Genomic DNA, 27537 nt, shown 5'->3' on the forward strand with positions numbered 1-27537 from the left:
CTGGAATGCAAGACACCGACGGATTCGTTGCCATGGCCACGTTGTCAACCTTTGCGTCCAAGCGTTTCTTTTCATGGATAGCAAAGAGGCTGTGCTTGAAGCCTGTGGGCAGATTTAAGAGATGGATCAAGCTTCGTTCAACATTGACATGATGCAGGGCTGGAAGAAGCGAAAGGAGCTTGGCTGAAGTCAACTCGGTCCGCTCGGCAAGTTGCATAATACTGCTATCCATATTAGAGCCAACGATTACAGGTATAATCTCTTTCGGAGGCGTGCCGGCAAAGTCCTCGGGCTCGACAACGCTGGAACTCATGGTTTCTTCTACTCGATGCCGCTCTTGATAAGGAGGAGCATATCAAGTGGTATCAGGACAAATACTACGACGCCCTTGTGGACGACTACTTAGCACGACAGGATTGGCAAACCCTTCACGAGACGCGGAACTTCCTACAGCCGTTTTGGAAGATAACTCTCCTTACTGAGGGGTATCGTTCAACGCTCGATCGTACATTATTTACGATGGACGTCCTTCACAAGCATTACCAGCAAGCATTCAACAAATACAAGATGAACCAACAGCTACTTGGTCCAGTACTGACGAGCTGGCATGTCTTCGAAAAATACTACCAGCTCTACGATGAGAGCCCGGCATACGCTACAGTGCTTATTATACATCTATCCCGAGGAAAGGCTCATATACAGAAAAATTGGCATAAGAAGATCTTTACTGGAGTGAAGGAGTTGTGGGAAGACGGATACAATAACCTGCCAACCGTTTATACTACTCCGTCCATTGTTCCGGCACTGGAACTGGATGAGTATGACATGCTTGCCCAGGAGCTTAATGTCATCGGCACAGACGGGACGTTGACGAATACGAAACCTACACCTCCTAGCCACCCATTCCAATCGACTGCTCCCCCCTTGTCTGGTGGCTCCGCGATGAGCAGAAGGAGCGCTCTCCCTGACTGTCAAAGATGGCAATAGACATTCTCTCAATACCCGTCATGTCTGCTGACCCTGAGCGTACATTCTCTGGAGCACGACGTACAATTTCGTGGGATCGAATGCTCCTTGGAGCATCGACAATTGAAAAGGGGGAGTACTTGAAGAGCTGGATTCGGAGCGGTATAACGGCAGGGCTACAAGTAGACGAGGTTAGACAATATGAGTACATGGCAGAGGAGGGAAGCACCGGCGTTCTAGATGAAGATGTGGGCCCTTGACCGGTTTGACGTCATTTGCCGTATGGGCAATATATGGTTTAGTTCGCCATACGAGAATAACGTACCTATTATCAAGGCTCATAGTATGATTCGACCTGGACAGCGAAGTCGATATGTCCTCCAATGCGATCGGTACGGGGCTCCGCGGCCGGGAAGGGGTGCTGGCATTCGGAAACGAAAATCTCGAAAGTCGGGGTGCCTATGGAAGATTATTGCCGAGGCCCTGCCAGAGAACGGTTTCCAGTGGACTCTGCAGCACTTCCCAGATGCGGAACACCACCACCACAATCATAACCCCAGTACCGATGCCGCCGCTCACCCAGTTCATCGACGACTTACTAGCCCTGTGAAGGCGACCATCCAGTCTTCCAGTCGACGGGTTGGCATTCGTGCACGAGATATTGGTGGCATAGTCCGAGATCACTTTCCAGATTCGGTTTACACCAAGAGAGATATCTACAATGCCAGAACTCGGATTAGCAGAGAGAATCTGGGTGGCTACAGCTCTACGGCTGCATTGATCAAGTTGTTCGACGGCAAGGAGATCCCTTACGTTGCCAAGTGGGCTAAGGACGAACCCGACCGCCTGGTGGGGTTGGTTTGGACGTTCCCCTACTGTATCCAGATGTGGAGGCGTTTCCCCGAGGTCATCAGTTTCGACAACACGTGCAACACGAACCGCTTCAAGTTGCCACTCTTCCAAGTTACGGGACAGACCTGCTTGGGTACTGTCTTCAACGCCGCATTCGGGTTGATCGACAACGAGAGGCTTGAAGGGTCCCAGTTCCTTACAAACGGTGTACGCACGCTCCTCGACCGATACAGCACCCGGACCCCCGACGTTGTCATTACCGACTTTGACGACCAGATGAAGAAGGCACTGGGGGTTGAGTTTCAAGACGCCCAGTAGCAGCTTTGCATCCACCATATCAACTCCAATGTAATACTGCAGTCCAAACGGAAGTGGGTGCACACCACGAGGGATAGCAGGACTGGCGAAGAGAGCAGTTCGGATGAGCCCGACGCTGCCCTCAGCCAGCGTGATCGACAGGCAGTACAGGCATCCGGAAGGCAAGAAGAGCCAATCACCCACGATAACTTGTCTCGGCTGATAACCCACGATTACCACAGAGTGCTTATGCTATGGAGGCTGGTGGTGTTTACCGAGACGGAAGAGGATCATGAGAAGGCCTGGGAGTGCCTCTGTACGCAATTCGATGACCAGAGAGCAATCCTTGCGTATCTATATGGTACGTACATGCCTGTGAGGGCGCAGTGGGTCCGTTGTTTTATCCGGAAGTACCGCAACTTCGGCATTCGAGTGACCTCCGGTACAGAGGCTAGCAACAACAATATCAAGAGCTATCTCCTGAACGGCATGAGTCATTTGTATCGGCTTGTCGAGGCAATCCAAGGTATGCTGGAAGACTAGGAAAGGGAGTTTCGTCAAGCTTGTGTATAGGACGAGGTGTTAACGGCGCGAGAACACGTTGGTGTTAGATTTTTACCAACTACACCACACGCCACCAAAATGGGAATCCCCACTTAGAGCAATGCATGAGTGGTTTTTTATATCTGACAGTTGGGTGCGGCTCAGAGTATCTGGGCGAGCTCCCTAGGATGGTATCTCAGAAGGCACTTTCTTTAATTACCAGGGAGCACCGCAAGGCATTGAAAGGCATTCCCGCCGCGGCAAATCCGCGGCTGGATGCCATAGCATCGTGCAACGACGATTGCACTGTGCGCTTTCTGCTGCTGTCTTTGCTTCCGATCTCGCCATCCGGAGCGCGTCGTGTACGGTGCTGACATCTGGGATGTTGTTGATTTTGTTAACAAGGGACAGTGCGCCCATAGCCATAGTCCTAGCCAGATCGTAGGAAACGGGTTGGTCTTTCGCGCGTTCGATATACAGGAGGGTGTCCTTGAGGTATCTGCTGAGTTGCGTGGCATGCTCGCGGAATCAGACATCCCAACAAGCAGTACTGATTGATAAGGCCCTTACTGATAACTGATTGATTGATTACCATGCTACTGATACTGATTGATTAGCTTATCATGCACGTTGTAGGTTTTTTACTTTTCGCGGCTTGTTGTAATTACGCCTATAATTGCCGTCTTGGGTCCGAGGGAGCAAGTTCAGCACCCGTTCAACGAATACGAAGATGCGCCAGAAGAAACGTACCTAGTTGTAGAGCAATGGACGCGCAGATCGGATCTATTGCATGAATTGAGACCTGGACAGAGTGGAAGCTCCTGCACCAAACCCTACCGCTGGGTTCTCCCCATTTCCAGGGCGACTGTGGACGAGATTCCTCGCCGTGCCGTTAAGTGCGCTATGCTTATTCCTTGCATCATTCATGAATTGGAGGTTCAGCTCATTGCATCGGAACTATCCTCGGCACTTTTAGCGCCAGTTGGCATTGCAGATTTGCAGTTGGTGATCGAAGCCATCAGCTCACGCAGCGCCGCAGAGCCTGTCGACTATGGACGTCTTGAATTCTTGGGTGACTCGGTTTTGAAGTTTTTCACGGTTACTCAAGTCTACTCAGAGCGTAAGCACACCACATCCTCATCGTCACCTTTACTAACCAGTATTATAGACCCCTTTTGGCCCGAAGGCCTACTGAACCATTTCAAAGATCGACTAGTCTCCAACACCCGATTGGCTCGCATGTGCCTCGAGACAGGCCTATCCAAGTTCATCCTTGCCAAGACATTCACCGGCGTAAAGTGGCGACCATTATATAGAGACGACTTTCTGGACGTGAAGCCAGTCGATGGCGCATCGAGATTTATTGGCCCGAAGACCCTTGCTGATGTGGTCGAGGCACTTGTTGGAGCCTCTTACCAGGATGGAGGCATGCACAAATCTCTGAAATGCATCAAAGTCTTCTTGGGCTCCAAGTGCAACTGGCATGATGACGGAGTTGCCAGAGACATACTATTCCGAGCAGCACCCAGCGATATGCAGTTACCACCCACGATGGAGTCTTTAGAAGAGCTAATCGGGTATACATTTAAGAAGAAGTCTCTACTCGTTGAGGCTATGACTCACGGGTCTTATGTAGCTGATGGGCAGCAGCGATCTTATGAACAACTCGAGTTTCTTGGGGATGCGGTTCTTGACTATATTATCGTAACACGGATGTTCCGATTCGACCCACCAGTATCCAATGGACGCTTGCACATGATCAAGACCGCCATGGCCAACGCCGAGTTTCTTGCTTTTACAAACATGCAACATGGATTGCGACGGCCTGAAATTGAATTTAAGGATGGGGAACCGGTGTCTACCGAAGTCTCACTGCCAATCTGGAAATTCATGCGCCACGGCTCTCCAGAGATGGGCAGAGTGATGAATGAGACACAGGCCCGATTTGAAAGTCTTCGAGATGAAATCAATGCGGCTAGGACCAATGGTACACACTACCCCTGGACACTGCTCGCACGTCTTCACCCCAAGAAATTCTACTCTGATCTTTTTGAGGCCATTCTGGGTGCTATTTGGTTTGATTCAGGAAACATCGAAACATGCGCAGCCTTCCTTCACAAGTTCGGCATCTTACCGTATCTCGACCGAATTCTCCGCGAGGATGTTCATGTTCAACACCCGAAAGAAGAACTCGGAAAACTAGCAGTCGACCAGAAAATTGTCTATGACTATACTCCGGTTGACGGGCCTATTAAAGAGTACCTCTGCACGGTCAATGTTGGAGATCGTGTCGTGGGAGTCGTATCAGGGGCACTCAATAAGCTTGAAGCCATGACCAAGGCTGCCGAAGAGGGCGTAAACCTTTTGAACGCGGAGCAGAGACGTGCAGAATAAGCGGCACAGGACGAGGTGGCGCGATTTCTTGTCGCCGTGGACCTCTCTTAGTTAGACGATTTGCTGCTAGAGAATCAGGGCTAGTAAATAAGACACAGAGGGAAGGTCGTAGACGGCTTATAGAAACAGACCATTGTTTGTAACATCATCAAGCGATATATAGAATCGAATTTGGTAGTTATCCTTATTTGCACAACAGAACTGCGCCATTCTCGGCATAGGCCACGCTTCTCCAAAATGGGAAGGATGTAGACAAGGCCGACATAGGTGTTGAATGTTGGAGGGTTCACCCTCAGCTTTAGGATTAAGGTTTAGGATTAAAGTTTGAAATCCTAAACTTAGATCATAGGACTTTCATCTAGGACTTTCTAGGACTCCAAGTCCTAGAAGGAACCAGCCGAAGATATAAGGTCTCAATAGTCCTTCGATTGCGAGAGGATCAAGCAATACACACAATACACCTTAATATCTGACAAATGTGCCCAAATGAATTCTAATCAAATTCAAATCGAGTCGCCCGTATCCAAATCAAATCCAAGTAGGGTTAATTTGATTTGGATTTATTTATTGACAAGCCTGTCCGAGGCTGCGCAGCCATGGGAACAGGCCTTGGAGTATGGCAGCCAGGTGCGCTTGTGCCGCTTGAGAAGCTCGAGTTGGTCCGAGGATCATGATCATAGCCGAAAAGATCTCTCTGCAGGCCTTCAAGGATATGCATGTCCGTTCGAAGTGCGCTCGTCGCTGTTGCCGACTGTCGCAAAAACTGGATCGTCTTGTGGAACAGTGTTCGGAGGAGTTCCTCATCGACATAAGTGTGAAGAATTGGGTCACGGAATGCAGCTGATAGGATTAACAGGTTGCCCCATTGCCTACAATGTGGTCAGTTGAGGTGGAGGCAGTTGGTGGGGAAAAGGACTTACGCGTGAGCTGTGCCGAAAACATTGGTGATAATCGGCCTCTTGTCTCCGAGACCATGGAAGGCACGGGTGCTCTCGATAAGCGCCTTGATGCCCTTTTTGGCCAACTCGGCAACTTGAGTATCGATATCGCCATGCGTTCTGGCTTTGGGGTGCATGGCAGGTGCAGTGATATCCTGTCGAAACTCGGAGCCGACGCTGGGAAAGTTGGGGCTCAATGCATGGTTCTTGATGGAGTGCGAGAACTGCAGAATTTGTTGGATGAATGGGCGATAAGTAATTACCTGGGCTCCCCAGTACTTTGCTCGCAATCTTGCCGCTAGAATATCATCTGCGGGTGGATCATCCTCTCTGAATGCGAAACTGGGAGCGACCCAATGCATGCCCGAGACAGCATCAGAAACAACGCCCACATTTCCAAACTTATCCCTGCCTGGTTTGGCCGGATCCTCGGGAGCGTAGAACATGCGGTGGATGCTGTTGAGATGAGTTCGTAGATATAGCTGGCCTGGGTAGCTGTCCAGGATACGCTGGTCGAACCCTTCCAAGAGACTCATGTTGGGGTGCGGCATATCATCTTCGTGCGAGAGCAGGCCTGATGGAGGGAGTTGCATCTCTGCAATGATATCACTTTCTAACTGCAGGCAGGTCCAGAATGCGAGAGAAAATTGGTTGTACTTGGTTTCCTGAATGAACTCATTGTTGCGCTTGATTCGTCTCATTTTGTCCAAGCTCCTGGCATCTTGTTAGTCACATCATCACCTGTGTTTTATTGAAGATCCTAATACCCACGGTCGCATAATGACCTGCAGCTTGTGGCTGGCCGCGTGAATGAAAGCAAAACTCTCCATTGGTCTACCCAGCTGGCCATGATATAACCCAGCAAAGATGTTGGCGTACACATTCTTCATGCTGTACGCGCCAGTGTGGTTGCCAAGGATATCCGTAGCATATGCAAAGTATTCTAGGCCAGGAATCACCTCGTAGTTTTTCGTGGGGCTGCTACCAGCGCCGGAAGCACCCACGCCACGGAATAATGGACCGTTGTCAAGTTTCTTATCCCCTTCCTCCTTCGGTGAGGGTAGACCCGTCGACGAGTGCGATTGGGACGAACATCGCCGGCGAGAGCGTCGATCGGACGGCGGCGGGATGACTCTATTGCTAAGTACAGCATCAGGGACATTATCGCGGTGAAGGCAAACTTTACCCAGAACCAGAACCGTGAGGACTAGAGCGGTGTGGATGGACCGCTCTGGTCGACCAGTGCGAGATGGCGCGGGTGGTGATGGCTCGGAGCCATCCGGCCCCGGCGGTCGTTTTCTCTTTGAGCCTGCCACTTCTTCCGTCTGCGAGCCTCCTCCAACGGCAAAGGTGGGCTTTGATGTTTGTGGTTTTGCTGGACGTGGCTGTGATGGTCGGAGGTTATCCAGAAAGTGCCTGACCCAACTGTCTAAAAGCTTGGGCTCGATGATAGGGTGCATGTTGAGAATGTTTTTCTTGAAACTTTCCACATACGCCCACACTTTCGGCTTAGAGAAATCGGGATTGCCATCAACCAAAACGCCTCCCTTGTATTCCACTTGATCAGGAGGGCTGAGTCCACCAAGCTGGCCCCAATCAGCCGCTGGTGAAGGACATGGCGGACGATTCATCCGATACCACATCTCCAAGTTACCATGGTCGGTCGGCTCTGGAACTTGTCGCGATGGGTGAGTATTTTCACCTTGCCCATAAACCATCAGAACACCTCTGTTTTGTTCTTGGCTGATAGGGTATTCGCTGATGTATCGGACACCTTCGCGCTCAACGTGGTGTTTTGTAAGCTCCCGAATGGAAGGCCATTCCAACAGCAGTCCGGCCAACGTCGTGTGATTAATAGGGATAGCAGGCTCTCCGGGAGGCACAGGTGGACCGGGCTCAACCTCCATTTCATCTTCAGCCATCATACGAAGTGGCATAGATTTCGATGAGGTGTGATCGCGGTAAGGATCGGCGTAGTAATGGTCGGCAGAAGCGCCGTTAGCCACGTAAGGCGATGCTGGCGCGCACTTGTACTCGTCGTCCGCTGATGGTTCTGTCGTTGGAGTTAATGTCGCAATATGCTGGTGCAAGAGGGATTCCATATTGGTCAATCTCTGGTCGAGTCGCTTGAGACCATCCAGGATATCGGCCTGGGTCTTGTCCGTGCTATTTGAACCGTTTAGTGTCCGCATGGTTCAGATAAAGATTTTACCCAACTTACGGCTTAAGGACTCGGTCACGGTATTTGCATTCCACGCCCTTTTCCTTGCAAGTTTGACATGGTTTCGTCCCGTCACACTTGGTCTTCCGCTGGCGGCAGCAGTCACACACCTATGTCCTGTCAGTATTTGCGGACTTCCAAATCACAGAAGATCCATACATTGGAAGCTCGCGTGTTCTTCCTGGAAGGGACATACGACGAATAGACCCTGGAGAATGGCTCCTGGCCTGAGGGGTAGCCTCCATGCTGCTCGTAGGAATTCTGATGAGTTACGGGAGTGGGCGGTGGGAAGCTAGGCGCATGGTAGCCGCCCGGTGTTGGGGGCATAGAAGGCGCGCCTTCGTAATTCATATGTCGCGGTGGATTTTCGGCGTATGCGTCAGGGGAGTGGAGGTGGTGGTGGGAGAGACGTCGGTGGGAGATGTGGTGACGACGTTCCTCCGAGCACATGACCCATCGAACTAAGTCGACGTTGATCCTCATGATCCCGTTTTATGAGAGTATCCCTTCGGCCGTACGGCGGGTATGGGCGATGCGCTGGATGCGCCGGCAACGGAGGGAGAGGTGGATGTTGCTGTTGCTGTCAGTGATACTCTGGAATAGGAGGATAGCGTTATGGTTCATGATGGCGATGATCGGGGTCCTGATGCGGTCATGCAGGTGCGGCATGAGAAGGCGTTCCCAGTGCTAAAGAAGGTTTGCCTTGATGAAGGAGACCGCCGAGCGGAGGTGAAGGAGATGATGATGAAACTTGAGGATGTGGTTAGGATGTACTCACGCTGGGCATTTCAAAATCAGATTAGCAAATTCAGGATCCTCGGAAAATGACGAGGCATTAAGGCGAACCACTCAATGAGGCCTACCAGTGATTGCCTTGTCGGGTTGCACATTCTTTTAAGGGTCGAGATTGACCCTCCCTTGCAGAAATTGCGTACACCTTGGCTACTAAAACAGTATGTCGGTGTAGTGACGAATGTTCAATTCTTTTTGACTGCGTTAATGAAATACAGCACGATCACGTTCTGTTAGTTTCCCCAACGACATGAAACCCGTGCACTTCTGCCTCATAAGGCAAGGTGACGTCTCAGGACCCACTTGGCGTCAGATGTGCAGCTAGTACGGAGGTCGATCCAGAAAGTTTTGTCCTCGCTTAAAACCTTAAACCCACCCCTACTCGTGACAGGGGTCCCTAGGAAGGTCAGAAAAGGTAGCGGTGAGGATGCTTAAGATTAGAATGGACGAAAAGCGGGGATACGTGGATAGTTTAGCGTAGCTATAGGCCCTGAGATCCTTTCTCCCGGGCGTAATGAACACTACTACTATTAGGTAGCGATCAACGTTTGCTGAACTATGAGGCGTAGAAGATCACCAGCCAAGTTTCCCAACAAATGTACTATGTAACCTCCCTTCACTGTCTCAAATGCGTATCCTCCCGGGCGGAATAAATTCATTCATTCTGTCTCAAATGGTTTGTGGCAATGTCCCTGCTAAACCCTGGCACGCTCAACTGGACAAGGTATCTCCTTGACTGCGCGGGGGCTACCATCGCGTACCGGATCCACCTTTTCTCACGTAATGACGAGGGTACAAGCGGATGTATGTACGTACTTAAGGTTTGACTTTATGGGTCATAGCAAAGGAATCAGCCAATCAGGGCTTGGCAGCGTTTTCGAGCATGAAAACGGCGTCGTCTAGGCGCACAGGACCTGTGTGCTCGGGGCACAGACCCCCCCGTCAGCAGGCTAGGGGCACAACCCCCTGACTAAGCATTCATCATTTATGGGCGGCCAATACATGGGCACCCAGGTGCGCCGCCTGACTAGGCGTGGCACCAATACATAGCCTACAACAGGACGGTTAGGGCTACTTTGGAGAGCTGTTGCTGGACAGATAGGCGGGGGATGAGCTCAAAGATACAGCTGTAGCCTAACTGTGGGTTAACGGGTGATTAAAGTCTTGAACACATTATTTTGCGGTGAACACGATTCTATAGGTCCACGGAGCGTTGCAGAGTCGACAGCATGAAAACTGATCCAAAGGCCGCCCTGTGAGGAGTAAGAGCACAGCACACATGTCAATTCAGCGCGCAAAACGACTTGATTATTAGATAGGAAGTGACTATATACTTTGGTCCAGATACGTTTAATTCCAATGCAATATCATCTTCAGGTATCAATGACGGTGTTGTAGTTGAGTCGATGAAGCAAATGTCTTAACACAATCTCAGGTGTTAGTGCTGTTGTACCTGCCGTACGAGTCATGAAGGCCGGCTGAGGCTTTAGTGCTTTGTCAAAGTGTGGGGAGTTTTGAGCCAATAATATTGCGTGCCCTAGGGGGGATGCCCAAGGTTATTTGGGCACCTACCCGCCGGTCGGGACTAACGTGACGACCCCCTCTCCTCTGGAGAGGGGGTGAGATAACCCGTAACTGCGTATAAACCGTAACCACATAACTATGCCGCCGTGTAAGCTACAGCTATCAAATAACATCAGAAAAAATTAATAATTATATCATTTAAAAGCGCTCAATCGATAGTATCTTCAATATTATTTTTAGCATCATTGAATATGTATTTATGTTGTTGTTGTATTATTTGCTTGCCTAGTCCGGGTTATCACGGCGACTTCGGTGCAGGGCCGGCTACTGGCCCGGAATCACTCTCAACACCACTTCCCTCTCGCGATGAGTAATTATTTGGCCTCCGATCGTAGCCCCAACCCCCCAATTCTCTCTAGGTATCTCTTCGATTTCCTCCCTGTTGATTTCCACGCCAAAGGGAGCCATTGTATAGTTTGCTGGGGCTTTTTGAGAAGCTCTCGCCTGGGAGGATACAATGATACTAACATCATCACTATCCGAAGTAACAGATCGAGGAAGTTGCGGGAGCTCAAGCGATGAAGCTACCGAGATGAAATCTTCGGCATTTGGCGATGGATTGACATCCTCATCATCTTCAATGAAGGTAAAGGGGTGATCTTCTTGCCATTTGTCAAGGTCAGGGATGCCGTCAAGGAATGATTTGGGTACCGTTGAAATCATCAGCTTCTTCTCTTCATCATCAACTTCATTCCACTTCTTTGCAATCCGTTGTTGATTCTCAATTTCCCAATCATTTATAAATGACTTCTTGATCTCTTCCCACTTGGCTGTATCACGAGCTTCCTTTTCTGCCTTTGCTTTGGCCGCGGCCCTGCCTCGCAACTTCGGGCCGCTTGCATCAACAGGGGGCTGTGCCTTCTGCCGTAGCTCCTTCAACCAGGATTCTTGCTCTTTTGCCTGCTTTTTGTTAGTAACAAGCAATTCTTCATGTTGACGCTGTGACACCCTGCTTGCGCAGGCTCTTTATTGTATAGGCACCTCCATCTTCGTTGCGGATTCGCCGCCGTGAGCCGGTCCGGCGTGCCTCCATCGCGAGCCGCTCGCGTTGCAGTTTAACGATCTCAAGCTGTGCCGACTTTGCGATGATTGCATAGTCAAGAGATGCCTCTACATTCCTCAGTATTTCTCTCGTTGGGCTGCTTAGTATCTGAAGCTTTTCACGTATATCATTGAGCTGTTTTTTCGACTTTCTTGGTGTAATAGGATGTAGAAGCTTGGGGAAGAGAGGCTCGGTTTTCTGCTTGGCTGCAAGTCGTAGTGGTTGAAGGGGGATTTCTCTGTTAACGGGCCAAAGTCCCGACTTTTCCCAGCCAACGTATATATAACAGGCTCTAAAAGCAGCATTATATAGTGTATTCCACATATTGAGAAAGTGAAATCTTGTGATTTGAAGACCGCCGCCGGCAACGAAGTCATTGAGGCTATCTCGTTGTGCCCTTTTGAGGTGTAGATAAACCCCCACATCAAGGGGCTGAAGAATGTGACTAGTATGACTCGGAAGAAGGAAAGGCACGATATCGAACATGATACAATACCAAATGAACTGAATATCCTCATGAGCAGAAAATCCATCCATTACTAGTAGACGAGTGACAGGGGAATTTTTCCGGGATTTTTTGGATGCCAAATATGCGTACTTTTGGCTCCAAGTCGCGAGGCTGATTTCAGGGGGGTACCCGAACCATTCCTTTATCGTGAAGCCGTCAAAATCGCTGCTTTTTGCGAAGGAATGCCGATTGAAGTGTTGAAGCCACTGAACGCCGCGTTGGGCGTTATTGAAGCCGGTTTCTGTATGTGTAAGGACGACTTCTTCGTCAATTTCTGCTCGAGTATATTCTTCTAGCAATGACTTCAAAGAAAATATCAGAAATGAAGGAATTGATTGACCAGCGGCGTTGATACTGTCAATTGAAGTCAATGACTCCTTGTTGCCCGGCTGAAAAGCTATAGCCCGTGTGTTATGCTTCTTGCGGATCGAGAATAGCCTCACATTGCCGGAAACCCAGCCAATTTGCAAGGGAGACTCGTCGAAATTCCAGTTATTCCTTTGAATAATATTGTAGCTCTTGAGAATAGCTTCATATTTATCAAACCATCCATCTAGTCGTTTAATATCTGTTTCTGCGCTGGCCCGTTGAATTTCCTTGGTCTTGGGGATGTTACATTGTAACTCAGGGTGCCGCTTTTTGAAGCCCCGTACCCAAGCTTGTGATAGCTTCGCTTTTGGGCCTTTGATGCGTATGGAACGTATATAACTTGCATAGTTACGAATGACAGATTCAGTAACTGCAAAAGCGCTGTTCTCAACATTGCTGAGATACTCGATGAGAGCTCTTTCTTCTGGTATAGTCAATGCCATTGGGCGACCTCCCATAGTCATAGACTTCTTCATCATTGGAAGAGGCTTTCCATCCTTCAAAAGATAGATATATTTCTTCGTGAGAGACAATGGAGCCTTGTGTTGAGCTGCAACATCGCTTTGTGATAGCTTTTTTGGTGGTGCGGGGCGCTGACGCGTTGTACGTGATATCGACTCCCCGGATAGCCAAGCGCGGGCTGCAGCCGCCGCATTAACCCGGAATTCTTTTGAAATTGGTTTCATAGCGAATTTAGATTGAAATGAAGCTATTTGTGAAAATCTGGATTTATTTGATGTCGAATTGAAGGTTCTGTTGATCACGGCGGCATAGTTATGTGGTTACGGTTTGTACGCAGTTACGGGTTATCTCACCCACCCTCCAGAGGAGGGTGGGTCGGCGTTGATTACTCAGACCCACGGGTAATATTAAGAAAAAGGGCATTTTTAATGAAAATTGGATTAAAGCTATACCTAATTAGGTAAGGCGGCGGCCTAAAGAGGCATAGAGTGAGGAGATACATCTGGACAGCTTGCATAACTTATCTGCTTTTAATGAAACAAGATTAGGCGCCAAAATAGGCCAAATTTGTTCTAGTAACAGTGTGCTAATCCTCTCTTACGTCTTTTTCATTAAAATAACGACTTAATTGTTGAACGGATCGCGTGCGCCTTGATGTCCTTAATTGTATATGTCTTTTCGAACTGTTTCCCTCTAGGGTCACCGACAGCTGACCGATAGGTCACACGATACCCCGTGCGGCCATCCTACTGTTCAACAACATGAGTTTCACCAATTGACCTGAACTGTCAATAACACCCAATTGGGATTTAGCAAGAAAGGCGACAAAGTCTCAAATATCATATGTTATTCTTTTGTACCAAACCTTGATATCTTTTTGTGACAAATGTTCAGAACGTTTAGCATCGGCCTAGTATCATCTTGAGTCTTGCAGATCGTTAAACCACCCAGAGATGATAGCTGTATGACCAGACATTGAATAATCTCGTTCTGAAACGGGCCCAGTTCTTCCTGTTGCATCTCCCTTGTGTTATAACATGATTACCGTCCTGCGCTCTTCAAACGTGAATGCAATCTTAATTTCCAGCCTATGCCTTGAAGGGAAGGAGGAGTTTTTCAGCTTGCAATCATCCTTTTAAATTCAGGGCGTGACTTCCTTGTCACATCCCTGCCCAGCCCCCAAACTCAGAGCCAACATGCAGATTGTGGAACCAATATTCAAAATCTCGAACCAACATGCATAGTTATGTGACAAAGATTGAAGTCGTGTAGGCTCCCATGGCCCAAATAAAATCTTGCTAGAATTTCCTACCAGCTTGCCTGGCTTTCTTGACTCGTACTTCATACTTTCTTATAGCGGTTCAAGTACATTCCGTCACGATGTTGCTGAACATTCTACTGCTTACGCTTATCTGGATGGGTCGTCCTCTACTTGTTTGCGGAAATGTCTCCCCTTTCCTTACCCGCTATCTGCCCAGGTCGTCAGACTACAACGGAGGAGACAGTATTCGAAGATCTTCTAGCAACTCTGGCTTAGGAGAGAGAGGCACCAAGAAAGAGAACAGCACTTCCCTTGATAAAAGTTGGGAAAACGCTATATTGTTTGCTTATATGGTGTATGTCGGTTATCGTCTCCCCCTTGTTATACTTCGGAACTCAGATTTTAACTACAGAGCTATGACTATGCAGTGAGCAAGAGCTAGATTCTAAGCAAGAAAATACCTCCATTTTCGCCGGCATAGAAATAACTTGCACAACATGCTATATCAAAGGAACAGCAACGACTAGATTCATCTCTGATAAGGATTTCAACATAAGCCGGGCTTTGAATAACTTAACGGATCAAGTCGAGAACGAGATCTACAATCTGAGGACCGAAGTTGCGAATTACACAAAGGAATATATAGATCAGGTAACAGATAACCTAGACGATGGGTTTGACATGGGGGATTTTGATCTGCCAACCATGGATGTCGACCTCAATATTGAACTTCTTGAGATTCCAGAGTTCCGACTCGAATTTCAATTCGATGGTTTAGAGGTGTACATGCTCGTCGACACAGTATTATCTGCAGGGGCCACCTATACGCTGAGCTTGTATACCTCTACTACACCTGCAGGGTTTGCAGTTCGTCACAACCTGGAAGTTGGTGTCATCTTTACCATCGACCTGATTGTGTCTGTAGAAGGTGAGATTGACATCAGCACCGGATTCCATCTAAAGCTAGATGATGGGGTTACGATTGAACTTGGCATATTCTCTAAGGAGATATCAAATATGGTTATGTAAGTTACCCTTTGATACGATTATTATAGCATAAGCTAATAGTGTGTTTAACAGCAATGGTGGCGAGTTTGAATTTCTCCCAGTCTCTGTCGAGAGTGCTGGTGTAGTGTTCAAGGCTGTCCTTCGTGTGGGGATACAAGCAGGTTTCGAAATATCATCATCCGACGTGTCCATTGCCGGGAAAGACATATTTCGTATTGGTGCGGGCATTGAAACGGGCGTTTATGCTAACATCGCCGAGCTGATCACTAATGTCACTCTTTCCACGGACGGGGACGACCAATGCGGTATTCGCGTCGCGGAAGCATATCAATTTGCTGTCGGAGCTACTGCAGGAGCTTCGATTGCCATTGAAGATATCACGTGGGGACCAGCTGTCGAAACTGAAGTTCCTATATTTTATACTACGTTGGCACAAGCTTGTGCCATGCAAAGAAGCAGTGGCACGATATCTGCATCGAAGGCAACTCTGACATCTGCCGCCCTCGTAATAAGAGGTGAGAATGAGGACGAAGCGGAGATGGAGACAACTACGATCTCTGAAGAAGCGACTTTCATTGCTGTAGCATGTAAGTCGGAGGGCCTAGTCAATTGCCCTGCATCCCTTCAGACGACGTCCAGGTATACAACTACTCGAACACATGTCACTGTAGTCCCGACCGACAGCGAAGCCTTTTTTCCTGAGTCGGTTAGATTCAGTTCTGTGCGACCAATTCCGTTCGGAGACTCTGCAAGGAAGTTGTTTACCACATCAGGCATTCCTGGATCCTACGTTCCGCAGCCCCCGACACATTCGGCTACAATCAGCGCACCTGGTGATGGTGATGGTGGTAATGAAAATACTAGCTCAAACGCAAAGAGCCGAAGATTATCTGATAGTGCCATTATCGGCCTGAGTGTCGGGCTTGGAGTACCTTTTCTCTTGGGTGGAATTGCTTTGGTTTTGTAAGTGAACCGGTCTCAATCTTCGTTTCCCCCTTAAAAACCCTGATCCTGCACTGCTGAGTTGTATTGAATTTGATTGCTAATTTTCTTTCCATTTTTTCAGCATTTGGAAACGCAAAATGCGGCTTTCTAAGGAAACATCGTCGACTTCCATCCAGACTGTTGAGCATACATCACGGTCTTCCAAGATGGCAATTACATCTATCGTCGAGCTGAGGAGGCTTTGATCCTATCGAGTAGTCTGGTGTAGGCATTTTATGTTGGAAAGAATCTCGTTGGGTAGATGGCGAATGTTGAGGGTCGTGGAGGACGTAGACGATAGTCCAGGCTGGCGCATCATTCATTAATAGTGATTGAGTTAGTGCTGAATGATCAATAATGATCACTATCAATCATTTCATTGACGCTATGCCCGAAATAATGATCATTGGAGAGACGGCAATGAAATGACAATAATGAAATGAAAGACAGGGGACCCCCTGCCTAACGTGCTTGAGTACTGGTACCTGTGGGTACTAGCAGAATTAGCCAAGGAGAAGGTTCCTATACTTACGAGTAACATTCGTCTTTCATTCAGCCCCTTTTCTTTCGACAACCTTCGCTCTTCACACTTCACTGGAGCTGTTCCCAAAGATGGCTGAACGACTGACGGCCATGGCCCAGATTCCGGAGACCCGAATTACCAGCGGCCCTTTCGAAGATCCGTTTTCTGAGCCCAGAACGCCTTCCAGTGCCTCATCACTAGCGCCCTCGAACCTTTCCATTCAATTAAGTCAACCACGACCCGCTGATGATTGGAACATCTTCCCTTGGCACACCTTCCCCAATCTAACAATATCTGAGAGGCGCGGGCGCCCCAAGTCTTGGATTTGGCAGCATGGCTATGATCTTCAAGAGGTCAAAGACCAGAGTCGCTATAGATGGGTTTGCCACGAGTGTGTCCGGAAGAAGGATCCGAAGATAACTGCCCATCTTGCATCAGCGACTACCACCTGGCGTGGAACAAAGTGACGAAACATATATATATTAACCCACTGCTGTCATCATCCTCAGCAGCACCATGATTAAAACTGGTCGCCGTCTGCCTCCCAAATCCAACACGAATCCCCGGCCCTCCAAGCGCCAGAAAACTACACCTATCCATCCTCCTCATGAACCCCATCATTCTTCCACTTCTCCCTCCCTTACCCCCGTCGTCAACGACACCCCATCATCATCACCACCGCCGTCACCATCTAAGCCCGCCAAATCGCCAAAGCCTTCTCCACCTTCCTTCACCGAGGTCGATTCCCTGAGGAAACAGGTGGAGCCCTACCGCCTTGCCGTCGCTGAGCTACCCGTCCATCTCCTCGACTCCTCCTGGTCTCGCGGCAGTAACAGGCCCCTCGACCACAACCATGTCGCCCATCTTTGTCGCTCTTTCCAGAATGGTGGGCTCGCACGTCGAGCTGAGCAGCACTACATCCAGGTCTCGTGCAGTGCCGCCGCCGTTCAAAAAATGATCAACGCCCTCCCAGATACTGATCAAAGCCATGTCCAGGACCGACGTCAACATGTGTTATCGTTCAGAAACTGGGCCGATTTCATTGAAGAGAGGCCCGAGCTCATGGCTGGCCAACATCGCATCGAGGCCTTGAAAGATTACGTGAAACAGACGCATTCCGACTCAAACGATTTATGGTGGATTTGCGAGTTTTACGACAAAGTTGTGACCCTTCTCAATTACGGTTCCTAATACTGTTGACAGATCTTAATTCCGTACATTTTATTATACAAGTAAGAAACCATACTTACATTTCTATACAGACACCAGGCTGGCGAATCTATCTACCGATGTAGATGAAATGTAGATGTAGATAGATATAGATCTACATCTATCTATCTACCAGAGGGCATGTGGGTCATCTATCTATCTACATTTCATCTACATCGGTAGATAGATTCGCCAGCCTGCGTCAGGTTACTTCTCCCAGCAACTATCAAATGTGTCGTCCCACGCGGCGTCTTTGGAGTTTATTGGATAGTCGTCCAAGTCGTCATAGTTGCCATATTCGAAGATATCCTGTTGCATTGCATCTGTCCTGTCTTCCCCCCACTTGTCAATCCATTCGTCCATCGTCAACAGTTTTTGTCTAACCCCGAGCCCCAAGGCCCCAACTTCTTCGTCTCAGACTGAGGCTCGTACAAAGGCCCGCAGGCGTCGACTATGCGGCGCGCGCTCTCATCCATGACTTTCTTCATCCATCGGCTATCGATGCGCTTGGCGTAGATATTATGTAGTGCAGGTAAGTGTACAACGTCATTGACGCAGTACTGTATTGTCTTGGCGTCTAACGGGCGGCGGGTGAAGATGTCGTTGGGAATGAGAGCCTTCACCTCCCTCTTGGTTTTGATCCAGCGATGGACCTCCATGACCTTTAGTCCCAGATCCTTCTCGACGCATGCGTCAAGCCCGCGGACATAGGTCTTGCCACCGGCGCGGGAGGCATTCTCGAGGAGCTGTATGTCTGTGACGCCCTTGAGACGGACCTGGTAGTGGGCGCAGAGGGCGTCGGCGTCATTGCGTACATCCCAGAGACATTTAGGTATGTGGGGATCTTCAAGGATGGTCTTGAGAGTCTTTCCGTTGGCACTGGATGTAGTGAAAGCGGAGTTTCCGAGAGTCTGGACGTCGATCAGACTTATTACTCGTGTGGGGTGGATGAGTACGGTTATGAGGGAGAGGGTTCCGTTGCGGCTGAGGCTTTTGCCCTCAAGGTCCAGATAGAGCGTGCCAGACGGAGGGATCGAGGAGATAAAGACCAGGAGGTCTAGAAGGGAGGAGATCAAGGTTGGGGACGGCGTAGGGGTAGCCATACCTCATGTAAAGGGCGCACCTTGCTGGTAATTTAGTATGTCGAGTTTGTTAGTTTCCTTTGCGTCGCGAATTGCTAAACATTAGGTTTTGCGTCTTCATTGTGCACTCTCTTGCTTTGTGACGCCCATGCCCCAATATTCGCCACTGCGGGGCTGGCTCGGGCTACCCCGCTTGTATCAGACCAATCATTCTTAGCCAGTCCCACAGCCCCATGTTGACCGGCAAAGGTCCGATGACGTCGCTCACGCAGCCATGGCCGTTTATTAAAAATATTCCAGTAGACAATTAGTTATTTTCTAATCTACACATCAATCAATCTCATCATTCACATCATAATAGTCTCTCAACCCCTGCTGCTGCTCCTAGATAATACGTCCGTTATCTAAACCAAGCCAGGCTGTGCCCAAAGCTGTTCCACGACGCTCACAAGATAGACAAGGCATTTAGTTGTTCAGGCGATTTTCCATTGCATATACAAACTAGCGTCATCTGAAAGGTCATATTTTCTTCCCACGACAAACTGCTTAAATAGGCCCTCATAACCCCCGAGCATTAACACCAGTACACTTTCCCAACTTGACGAACACAGATTGCTATCAGCATATTTATCATGGGGGAAACCCTTTTTATTTATTACAATGACTCCATTGACTCGGACAACCTAGCCGCCGCTATAGCACTGTGGAAGGCGACACACAAGAGGCCAGACACTCGCTTGATTTGGATTATAGAGCCTCGCCAAGTGTGCTTTGGACTATCCATGACAGCAAAGCAAGTATCCAGATGCCAACATTTGATACAAGAGCACTTTCCGTCTCTGGCGAATCCTTTCAAGGTGCTTTTGGGTGGACTTATCGAGCAGGTGGATCTTGATAATATCAAAGGTCTCACAAAAGCTGATCGTCACCTGGTAAGCCCCCCTTCCTCGGATACCGTGTTATGAGGTTTATTGACTGGAGCATAGCTCAAAATGGCCGCGAAACCAGAATACGGTGCAAAGGACGATGCTGTACTCCATGGACGTCTCACTGCTTGGGATTTTGCTTCCTGTTTAGCCGAGTGGTCGAACAACGACTCGAATGAAGTTTTCGTGGACTTTGAAACCCTAGATGAGATTCAGAATCCCGTGAATCTCAACGTTCACCATCACGAAGAGCTTGTCAATCGGAGCGCAGACGAGCTGAAGGCATACGACAAAATCCTGAAAGAGCCTTTCTCACAGCGAACACAAACCCTACGGAATTGGTACGAGGGATGCATCAAAAGAATTGAACAAGAGGAATGCAATTCGAACACGTCTGTACAGCCCCTTAACTTGAATGCTGCCCATGACGCAATCGAAGCTGCAGCAAGTGTTCGGTTCTTTGGGGGTTCCTCTTTGAGGATCTTGCGGCAGTTTCTTGATAAAGGAGTGGCTGGCAGAATCAAATGCCACTTGCAAGTGGTATGTCTCAAGTTGCGATAGACCGATTCCGTGTACTGACAATTGCCAGGGTTCCTGCGATATGTCGGCGAACCTATTCGCAAATCAGTTCAATATCGCCCTCAACCGAGATGCTGCCAAAGCAGTGCTTAATCGATCAACAGAATTCCTAAAGTTTACTGTCGTACCTTCACACACAGCGCAAAGTATAAAATACTCAGCACTAGGCCTGAAGAATGTTGGAGGGCATTGCCTAGAAAAGCGAATTCTCGGCTTCAACTGCCGTGAGGACCCCCTCAGAATCGTCGCAAACAACGTCTCGTTAGACGGTCAATACTCTGGCAAAGCGTATCCGATGCCCGACTTGACCGCGTTCTTATGTGCGCTTATTCCCAAATATATGGAAGGTATGGGGTTCAAATTGAGATTCATAGAAGTCAATGAGAAGAATTCCAATGGCGCACTTCTCTTTAGACGTTCTGATAAGGGGATTGAAATGTACGACTGGAGCGATAGCGACGAGGGGAAAATATTGACGGAGACTGAGGTGACGGGAGTCTTTGAAGCAACAGCAAAAGGTGGAGAGCCGCTGGTGTAAGACACATAAGATAGCTAACTACCTAACTACCCTATTTTTATTTTTATTTTTTAAACGTGTGTTCTACAGGGAATTTCAAGTTCAGTTTTAAAATTTCGATCTTCGATTTTTGTTCTCGCCCGCTAAAATAGTAACGTGATTGATTAGTATTGGAAGGGAAACTAAACCTGAAAAGCACTGTACTATCCCCCCCCACTTCGGAGCCGGAGCGGCTCTTCTCCGGGGCCAAGATAACCATTACAGATCGTCGAAATCGGCTTGGTAGTGATGTAGTTGAAGCTCTGGAGTGCCTGAAGTCATGGTTTGGGATACGAGAGCTTCAAGGTGATGTACTTTAGCTGCCGCAGTAGAATAACCCAGATCACGTGCAATATATGGGATGTATTGTCATACTGGCAATATATTGGGTGCTTGGCAATACAATACAATATAGGCCAATGTCATATGGCCTAATACAATATGCACCACTTGGCAATACAATAATATTGCGAGGCTTCCATATTGCCAATATACGTATTGTTTATATTATTCGCAACACTGATGAAACGAGCTTTAGTTAAATTTGAAGTAAATAGGGGATAACGTGAATTAGATACAGTACGCGCTCATACGCGTATGTGATGCAAGCGCAGACTCGTAGTTGTGGATGATATGGGGATAGATCGGGGATAGATATGGACGAGAGCACGCAACGATTAGAAACGAAAGAGTAGGATAGCATGCAATTAGTTAGCTGCTAACTCTGTCCTCGCCAGTTCATGATTTCGAAATCCCAGTCATCCTCTTCACGTTTAAGGACCCACTCAGCATCATCATTAAGCTCCATGTCACCGGCTAATAATTCCATACGTAGATCATCTTCCCAGTCATCAATAGCAGCTCGCTTCATTTCCTGAACCCACCAAGACTTGGGGCCCCAGTCCTGTCTACCACGTCTTCCAGTATCTTCTTTGGAAGCTTGCACTCGCTGCCAAGAATCTCAAATTGTGTATTTATAAGACCTTTGTCCATCCAGGCCATTCACAGAAGCATACTTTTCTGCTTCCAAGCCTAGGAGGATCGTCTATCACGATATTTACTCAGCACATAGCCATTCCAAGAGCTTCCCATCCAGTAACGGAATTCCTACGCGTTCCCAAGATAGAACTCACCTGAATACAGTAAGTGCTACCGTCTGACAGTTTGAGTGTATTATAGAATTAAGCCACCATTTGCTGAATTATGTTTTTAGTCGTTGTCAGAACATGGCGTCGAACCTAGAAACAGTCACAAAGCAACTGGCTACTGTTAAGCTAGAAGGCGACCCAGTCTCGTAGTCACGCCTATCCTTAAAGTTTCGGCCAGCTTCCTCCTATATCCGCAGCTATAGATCTAGCTCTGTTATTGCAGCTAATGTTACCGGGATTGTAGCATGCTTCCACCGCTAGCAGGATGCACCTTTTGAGCTGTGAAGAAAAACGCCGAGAAGAATGTGTCTGATTGTTAACGATGAATAATGGCAGTATCATATATCTCATGCTACAGCCAATTGAATTCACTGAGCTGAACCTGTTCTCAGTGGAATGGGCAAGATCAAGCCACTTCAGACGCATGTCTTGGTACCCCGCCCTGCCCAGCGCTCAATCAAGGCAGGAATCGACAGGCTTCAGGCCAAGGTAGCACCGTAAGTAGCCAGCTAGGAGGGCCCTGGATATTGCTACCTGTCGGCGTTAGTTAAGCATATGCAGTCGCTACTGGTCATGCCTGGCGCACCTACTCATTTAACCATTTAAATCGGAATAGGAATGCTCCGGTGCCACGTATATGACTCAAGCTCTCCTCCTTTAGCTGACCGCATTATTCTCGCCAACCAACAAATGTAATTTGGATAAGCAAGATGCCATTTGCTCATATCACAAGAGAAGAGAAGCGGGGTTTGAAAAAGGCTGGTCGGCCTCCTGCAGCCAGGCTATGATGTCGCCTAACATTAATTAAAACCGGCGGTTCCACACAACAGACACAACACTTAAATCCGCATTCTACTTACAAATCTCCAACCAAAATATTGCTAAACAACACTGACCAGAACTCAGCTTCCACGTAGGTCAGTATTTCTTCTGCCCTTTCCACAACGAGAAGCTAAAGAGTAAAGACAGAGAAAATGGCTCATGACAACTCAAGTTCTGAGCCTACTTCCATTCAAGAAGGCTTGCAGAACAAAGCCGCCAGCAAAAAGCCATCAACGTACATATTCGATTCGAATGGGGATACGCAACTCATTCTCAGTACATACAACGATCAGCCCTTCATCTGGGAGGCAGAGACAATCTGGGTAGGGCAAGAAAGATCTAGAAAGAAATCCCTTAAGAAAGAAAAGAAGAAGAAAAAACAGAAAACTGCCTCCGTTGCGCCACCCGCACCCCCTCCACCACTAGCGTCACTAGAATCTCATATTTCAATCCCAACGTCATCTAGGGAGACTACAGACTCATTCTCTTCATTCTCTAATGTAGCTTATTCTCGTCCAGAATTTTCGGACGAGGAAACAATAGAGTCAGGGTCTGCTGATGCCGAAAGGAATGCCGATAACTCAAGCTTGCGCATGCAGGATTGGGATTATGGAGAAAGATCTGGAAACCTGCCTAATCAGGCAGAGATTCGAATGCTGGTCTCAGGAAAGCACCTGGTGCTAGCTTCATCCTACTTTGAAAAAATGTTTTCTGGTCCTTTTACCGAGGGAAAGACCGATCACTCAGGGCTTCGCCAAGTAACAGCGACCGACTGGGATCCGGAAGCTTTTAATATCGTACTAACGATCATGCATGGTTACCACCGAGATGTACCAAAGTCACTTGGCCTCGAGATGCTTGCAAAGCTGGCCATGATTGTGGACTACTATGAGTGCCATGAAATCATTGAGCTATACGCCGACATTTGGCTGGAAATTTTCACGACCAGATATGTTTACAAACATGACTCGGCTTGCACTAAGACACAGTGGGAAATTAATCGGAGCTGAAGGTTTCCCTATTCCATCAGAACTTCTTGGTATGTTCAATCGAGAACCGCAATATTACAGCCTTTGCTCACCCAGGGTGCAGAACAGCTTGACATAGCACGTCGAGATTATCTCGATACAATGTTCTCAGCGACCTACGACCTTCTTGATCGTCTGCAGGAAGAGACGGAGTGTTCCTATGAGTGCTCTTCCATGCTATTGGGTGTTTTAACAAAGGAACTAAAGAAGCATGGGATTCTGAGCCCGCGGTGTGTGCAGCCATTCTATGGGTTTAGCATTGAAGGTTCGAAGAATATGATAAAAGATTGCAAGATGCCTGACTGGTATGACAGCAGTGGCAACAGGAGGTATGGCTCTGGACATTCCTGCACTATCCAGCAGAAATTGTCTCTAGCTCTCGAACAAGCGGAAAACGCGCTGCGTGTCTTCAATTTTCAGGATTTCCAGCTTGCAAAGTGTTACATGCGCCCCCTCAAGAATGTGGGGGTTTTTGAATTTGAATGCAAGCAGAAAGTAACATAGTTTCGTTGATATCGTGGTGGAAATACATTATGGAAAGATAAGCTGAAACATAGTTCATAAAATATCGCCATGCTCAGAGAAAAAGATTCAAAATCTTGAATGATTGATTGTCCATGAGGCTTAGATGGCCACAAGGCGATGCTGAGTCTAGCGGTGGACCTGGACTTCTTCCATCGAGGCTACCTCGACAACCGGCCTCGCTTTAAGACCAAGCAGTATTTTCAAAAGGAAAATGATAAAGGAGTAATCGTATCATAATAAGTCCGAATAGATAACGGACTAGCACTACATTACTGCTCAGGGGTCGCTGCTACTAAACCTCTACACACCACATACAACATCAGCGCGAATTGCGCTGGTCCTGATTAATGCCACACGCTTCAAATTGCGCCATCACTCAAAGTCCTTCTACATAATCGTGGAACCGCTTGCTCATTGCTGATTCAGTGCGACGAAAACAAGTTACGCCGGCCATGGGGGCTGGTCGTCCTTCTACTACGATCATTCTTGGCGTATTATTCAGATAGTATTTTAACTACTAAGTAACGGCATGAATACAAACAATCCTAGTTTCCTCACTGCAATCTCCAGACCTACCTTTGTCGCCACAACCAATTCTCAAACTCATCCCCCATCAACTCTCGAGGAACCTGTCCCTTCTTCGTTTTCCAGCGCATGGAATATGCCCCAAAGCTTGGGTGAATCGTTGGATCTTCCGCGAATCGCTGCATCCTTTCTGTGTCCGAACTATCCTCTCCTTCGCAGATAAGTCTAACTTGATATGCTCGGTCCGCAAATACTGCTCCTCGTGCCAGGTCTCCGTGCACAATGGCAATCTGAAATGCGTCATAATTGGCTCTGGCTACCAAAATACTGGTGTCTTCTTCAAACTCTTCCTTCAAAACTTGTAGTAGGGAACGGCAGTTCAAAAGACTAGCACTGGGCCTGCTCATCATGCGGACTGGATCGCCGATATCCTGGTCTAGTTGTTGGATTTGCTTCCGCCGTTTGTCAGACTTCTCAAGTTCGACGATCGGAAGACGACAGACAGGGTAGTCGCAGTCGAAGCCGAACTGCTCTTTCAACCACGGCTTTCGACTTGTAGATGGACCTCCATGATCGTAGGATATTGTAATTTCTTCTCCAGGTTCGATATCTCGGATGGCATGAATCGTTTCCTGCTCAAGGTTTTCGTTCCAGCTATTGTGAGCATTTGCACGACAACTATGATTGATGAAGCAGATAGTAGGGTATACGGCACCGACAGTCGCTCCACTCCCGCAAGGCAGTGCATTAGTTCTCATGGTGCCACTGAAAGGATACTTTCCAGGAAAGTTATTATGCAATGATAGAAATTGGCGTTGTTTTTCCTTCGTGAGGGACTTCAAATCTCTTGCTATGGTAGGCTCGAGTGAGGCTGGTGGTGCATTGCGCGTTTGGAGGATCGGTTTCTCGATGAGGACGCGCATGCCCATGGCGATCTTTCGAAGGGCTATGAGACCTTTTCCTTTGCATGGTATCGACTGAACCTCACATAAGTATGATGGGATATCTTCAGAAGAGGTCAAATCAGCAGAAGGATTCGCAGTCGTCTCAGGCACGGCCCATCCGTCGACCTGAGAGGTTATAAGTCAGTTTAAGATTGTTTCCTAACAAGCACATAGGGATGGCACCTTATCATAGGATTCGATTGAAGCATGGACTTCGTCCCACTTGTAATAGCCATAATCGTCGGCTGCTTCAGACCAATAACGGATTCGTGAACCAAAGATTGACTTTGCGATCCGGGTGACAGCTTTGATGATGTCCCATACTCCTGTGGTGGTAGCGGTACTTCCAGAGACTTTAGAGCTGAACCGCATGAACTTGAAACCTTCAAAGGGGAGTATCGGTCCTTCGCCCGCATTAAAGAATATATAGTTTGAATTGATTTTCATTCTTTCATCGGTCTTATATCGCTCTTTGACCATGTCAATAAAAAGATCCCAAGCCTCGTGGTCGGCCTCTGTCCGTGACAGTTGGGGGACCATGTCAAAGCCAGCATCAATGCCCATTTTGCGTTATAAATCGGGTTTTTGGTGTAAGAGAAATGAGGGGTGCGCGGTTTTGAATTTGAAGTTCTTGGGCGCTTTAAACCCTGTCCCAGCCAGAGCTTGTTCAAAAGAAAGCACATGCGTCGTGGGAGCCGGAACAGATAGCAGTATGCGATTGGAAAATCATTTACTGTGGCGACCAATAATTTGATTGGATTTAACTTACTTTCTGCCATTATCGAGATGATACTGTCTTGGAGGTAGGACGGCCTCCCACATAAGCAGCTTACTCAACCCCCTCACTTTGCCTAGGTCATTGCTTGACCTGTTCGAAAACGCGAAAAGTAGGTCTCAAGGAAAAGACGGGGCAGCTTTGGTAGGGTCTGGTAAACTTTTCTTTTCTGTTTCGGATCGTCGTTTAGTACCGGACGAATTAATGATCGAGAATTCTGCTTTCCTCGTTAATCAGTCGTATTGGCACACGTAGCATGGTTTGTTGTTTGTTGTCGAGCGACCCACTACTTCAGCGCAAGAGGCACACAGGAATGAGCCATGAAGCCCATGTGAAACTGTAGGTTGAAAATGTGCTGTCTCGGTACATAGATGGTTACTTCATGCAAGACATGGCAAGTTGGTTGAAAGGGGCCAGATGTTACGACCCAACCAGCGGTTACGTAGTACCCACTATTTTTCTCCTATCATAACGTCAACCACCCACACTAGATTAGTCAGAACGTGAGCCGCTAGACTCTGCGACTCACGGCTCACGATACGACTCACGACGTGAGCCAGGACTCACGGCGTGAGCCTCACTCATAACCGTGAGCCCCTACGGATATATATACATTCACTTAGCATTAGTTAGTATGCTTAGCTCGACAGCTATCAATAAAACATCTTTACCTG

The 27537-nt window shown here is 48.1% G+C and overlaps 8 protein-coding genes across 8 annotated transcripts; 5 read left to right on the plus strand and 3 right to left on the minus strand.

Annotated features, from left to right (window-relative positions):
- Positions 1–1248: 1248 nt before the first annotated feature.
- On the plus strand, positions 1249–5052 carry FPOAC1_012991 (uncharacterized protein; the record flags this gene model as incomplete). Its single annotated transcript, XM_044857333.1, has 5 exons — positions 1249–1638; positions 2179–2476; positions 3276–3290; positions 3362–3778; positions 3827–5052. The coding sequence occupies 5 exons, from the start codon at positions 1249–1251 to the stop codon at positions 5050–5052; spliced, it is 2346 nt and encodes a 781-aa protein (XP_044701516.1).
- A 544-nt stretch (positions 5053–5596) lies between these two features.
- FPOAC1_012992 (uncharacterized protein) lies at positions 5597–8835 on the minus strand (the record flags this gene model as incomplete). The annotated part of the gene is made up of 6 exons (XM_044857334.1): positions 5597–5921; positions 5973–6704; positions 6762–8156; positions 8212–8321; positions 8371–8672; positions 8730–8835. 6 exons carry the CDS (start codon positions 8833–8835, stop codon positions 5597–5599), a joined length of 2970 nt encoding a protein of 989 aa, XP_044701517.1.
- A 6099-nt stretch (positions 8836–14934) lies between these two features.
- FPOAC1_012993 (uncharacterized protein) lies at positions 14935–17211 on the plus strand (the record flags this gene model as incomplete). Its single annotated transcript, XM_044857335.1, has 4 exons — positions 14935–15254; positions 15310–15824; positions 15909–16085; positions 16778–17211. 4 exons carry the CDS (start codon positions 14935–14937, stop codon positions 17209–17211), a joined length of 1446 nt encoding a protein of 481 aa, XP_044701518.1.
- A 49-nt stretch (positions 17212–17260) lies between these two features.
- Positions 17261–17935, plus strand: FPOAC1_012994 (uncharacterized protein; the record flags this gene model as incomplete). The annotated part of the gene is made up of 1 exon (XM_044857336.1): positions 17261–17935. The coding sequence occupies one exon, from the start codon at positions 17261–17263 to the stop codon at positions 17933–17935; it is 675 nt and encodes a 224-aa protein (XP_044701519.1).
- A 383-nt stretch (positions 17936–18318) lies between these two features.
- Positions 18319–19056, minus strand: FPOAC1_012995 (uncharacterized protein; the record flags this gene model as incomplete). The annotated part of the gene is made up of 1 exon (XM_044857337.1): positions 18319–19056. The coding sequence occupies one exon, from the start codon at positions 19054–19056 to the stop codon at positions 18319–18321; it is 738 nt and encodes a 245-aa protein (XP_044701520.1).
- Positions 19057–19817: 761 nt separating this feature from the next.
- Positions 19818–21078, plus strand: FPOAC1_012996 (uncharacterized protein; the record flags this gene model as incomplete). The annotated part of the gene is made up of 3 exons (XM_044857338.1): positions 19818–19967; positions 20022–20501; positions 20551–21078. The coding sequence occupies 3 exons, from the start codon at positions 19818–19820 to the stop codon at positions 21076–21078; spliced, it is 1158 nt and encodes a 385-aa protein (XP_044701521.1).
- A 1562-nt stretch (positions 21079–22640) lies between these two features.
- Positions 22641–24173, plus strand: FPOAC1_012997 (uncharacterized protein; the record flags this gene model as incomplete). Its single annotated transcript, XM_044857339.1, has 5 exons — positions 22641–22741; positions 23151–23161; positions 23586–23944; positions 24097–24105; positions 24159–24173. 5 exons carry the CDS (start codon positions 22641–22643, stop codon positions 24171–24173), a joined length of 495 nt encoding a protein of 164 aa, XP_044701522.1.
- A 1018-nt stretch (positions 24174–25191) lies between these two features.
- Positions 25192–26652, minus strand: FPOAC1_012998 (uncharacterized protein; the record flags this gene model as incomplete). Its single annotated transcript, XM_044857340.1, has 2 exons — positions 25192–26214; positions 26272–26652. The coding sequence occupies 2 exons, from the start codon at positions 26650–26652 to the stop codon at positions 25192–25194; spliced, it is 1404 nt and encodes a 467-aa protein (XP_044701523.1).
- Between the last annotated feature and the right edge of the window lie 885 nt (positions 26653–27537).

This window comes from Fusarium poae (genome assembly GCF_019609905.1).
Source record: "Fusarium poae strain DAOMC 252244 chromosome Unknown contig_1, whole genome shotgun sequence".
NCBI lineage: Eukaryota > Fungi > Ascomycota > Sordariomycetes > Hypocreales > Nectriaceae > Fusarium > Fusarium poae.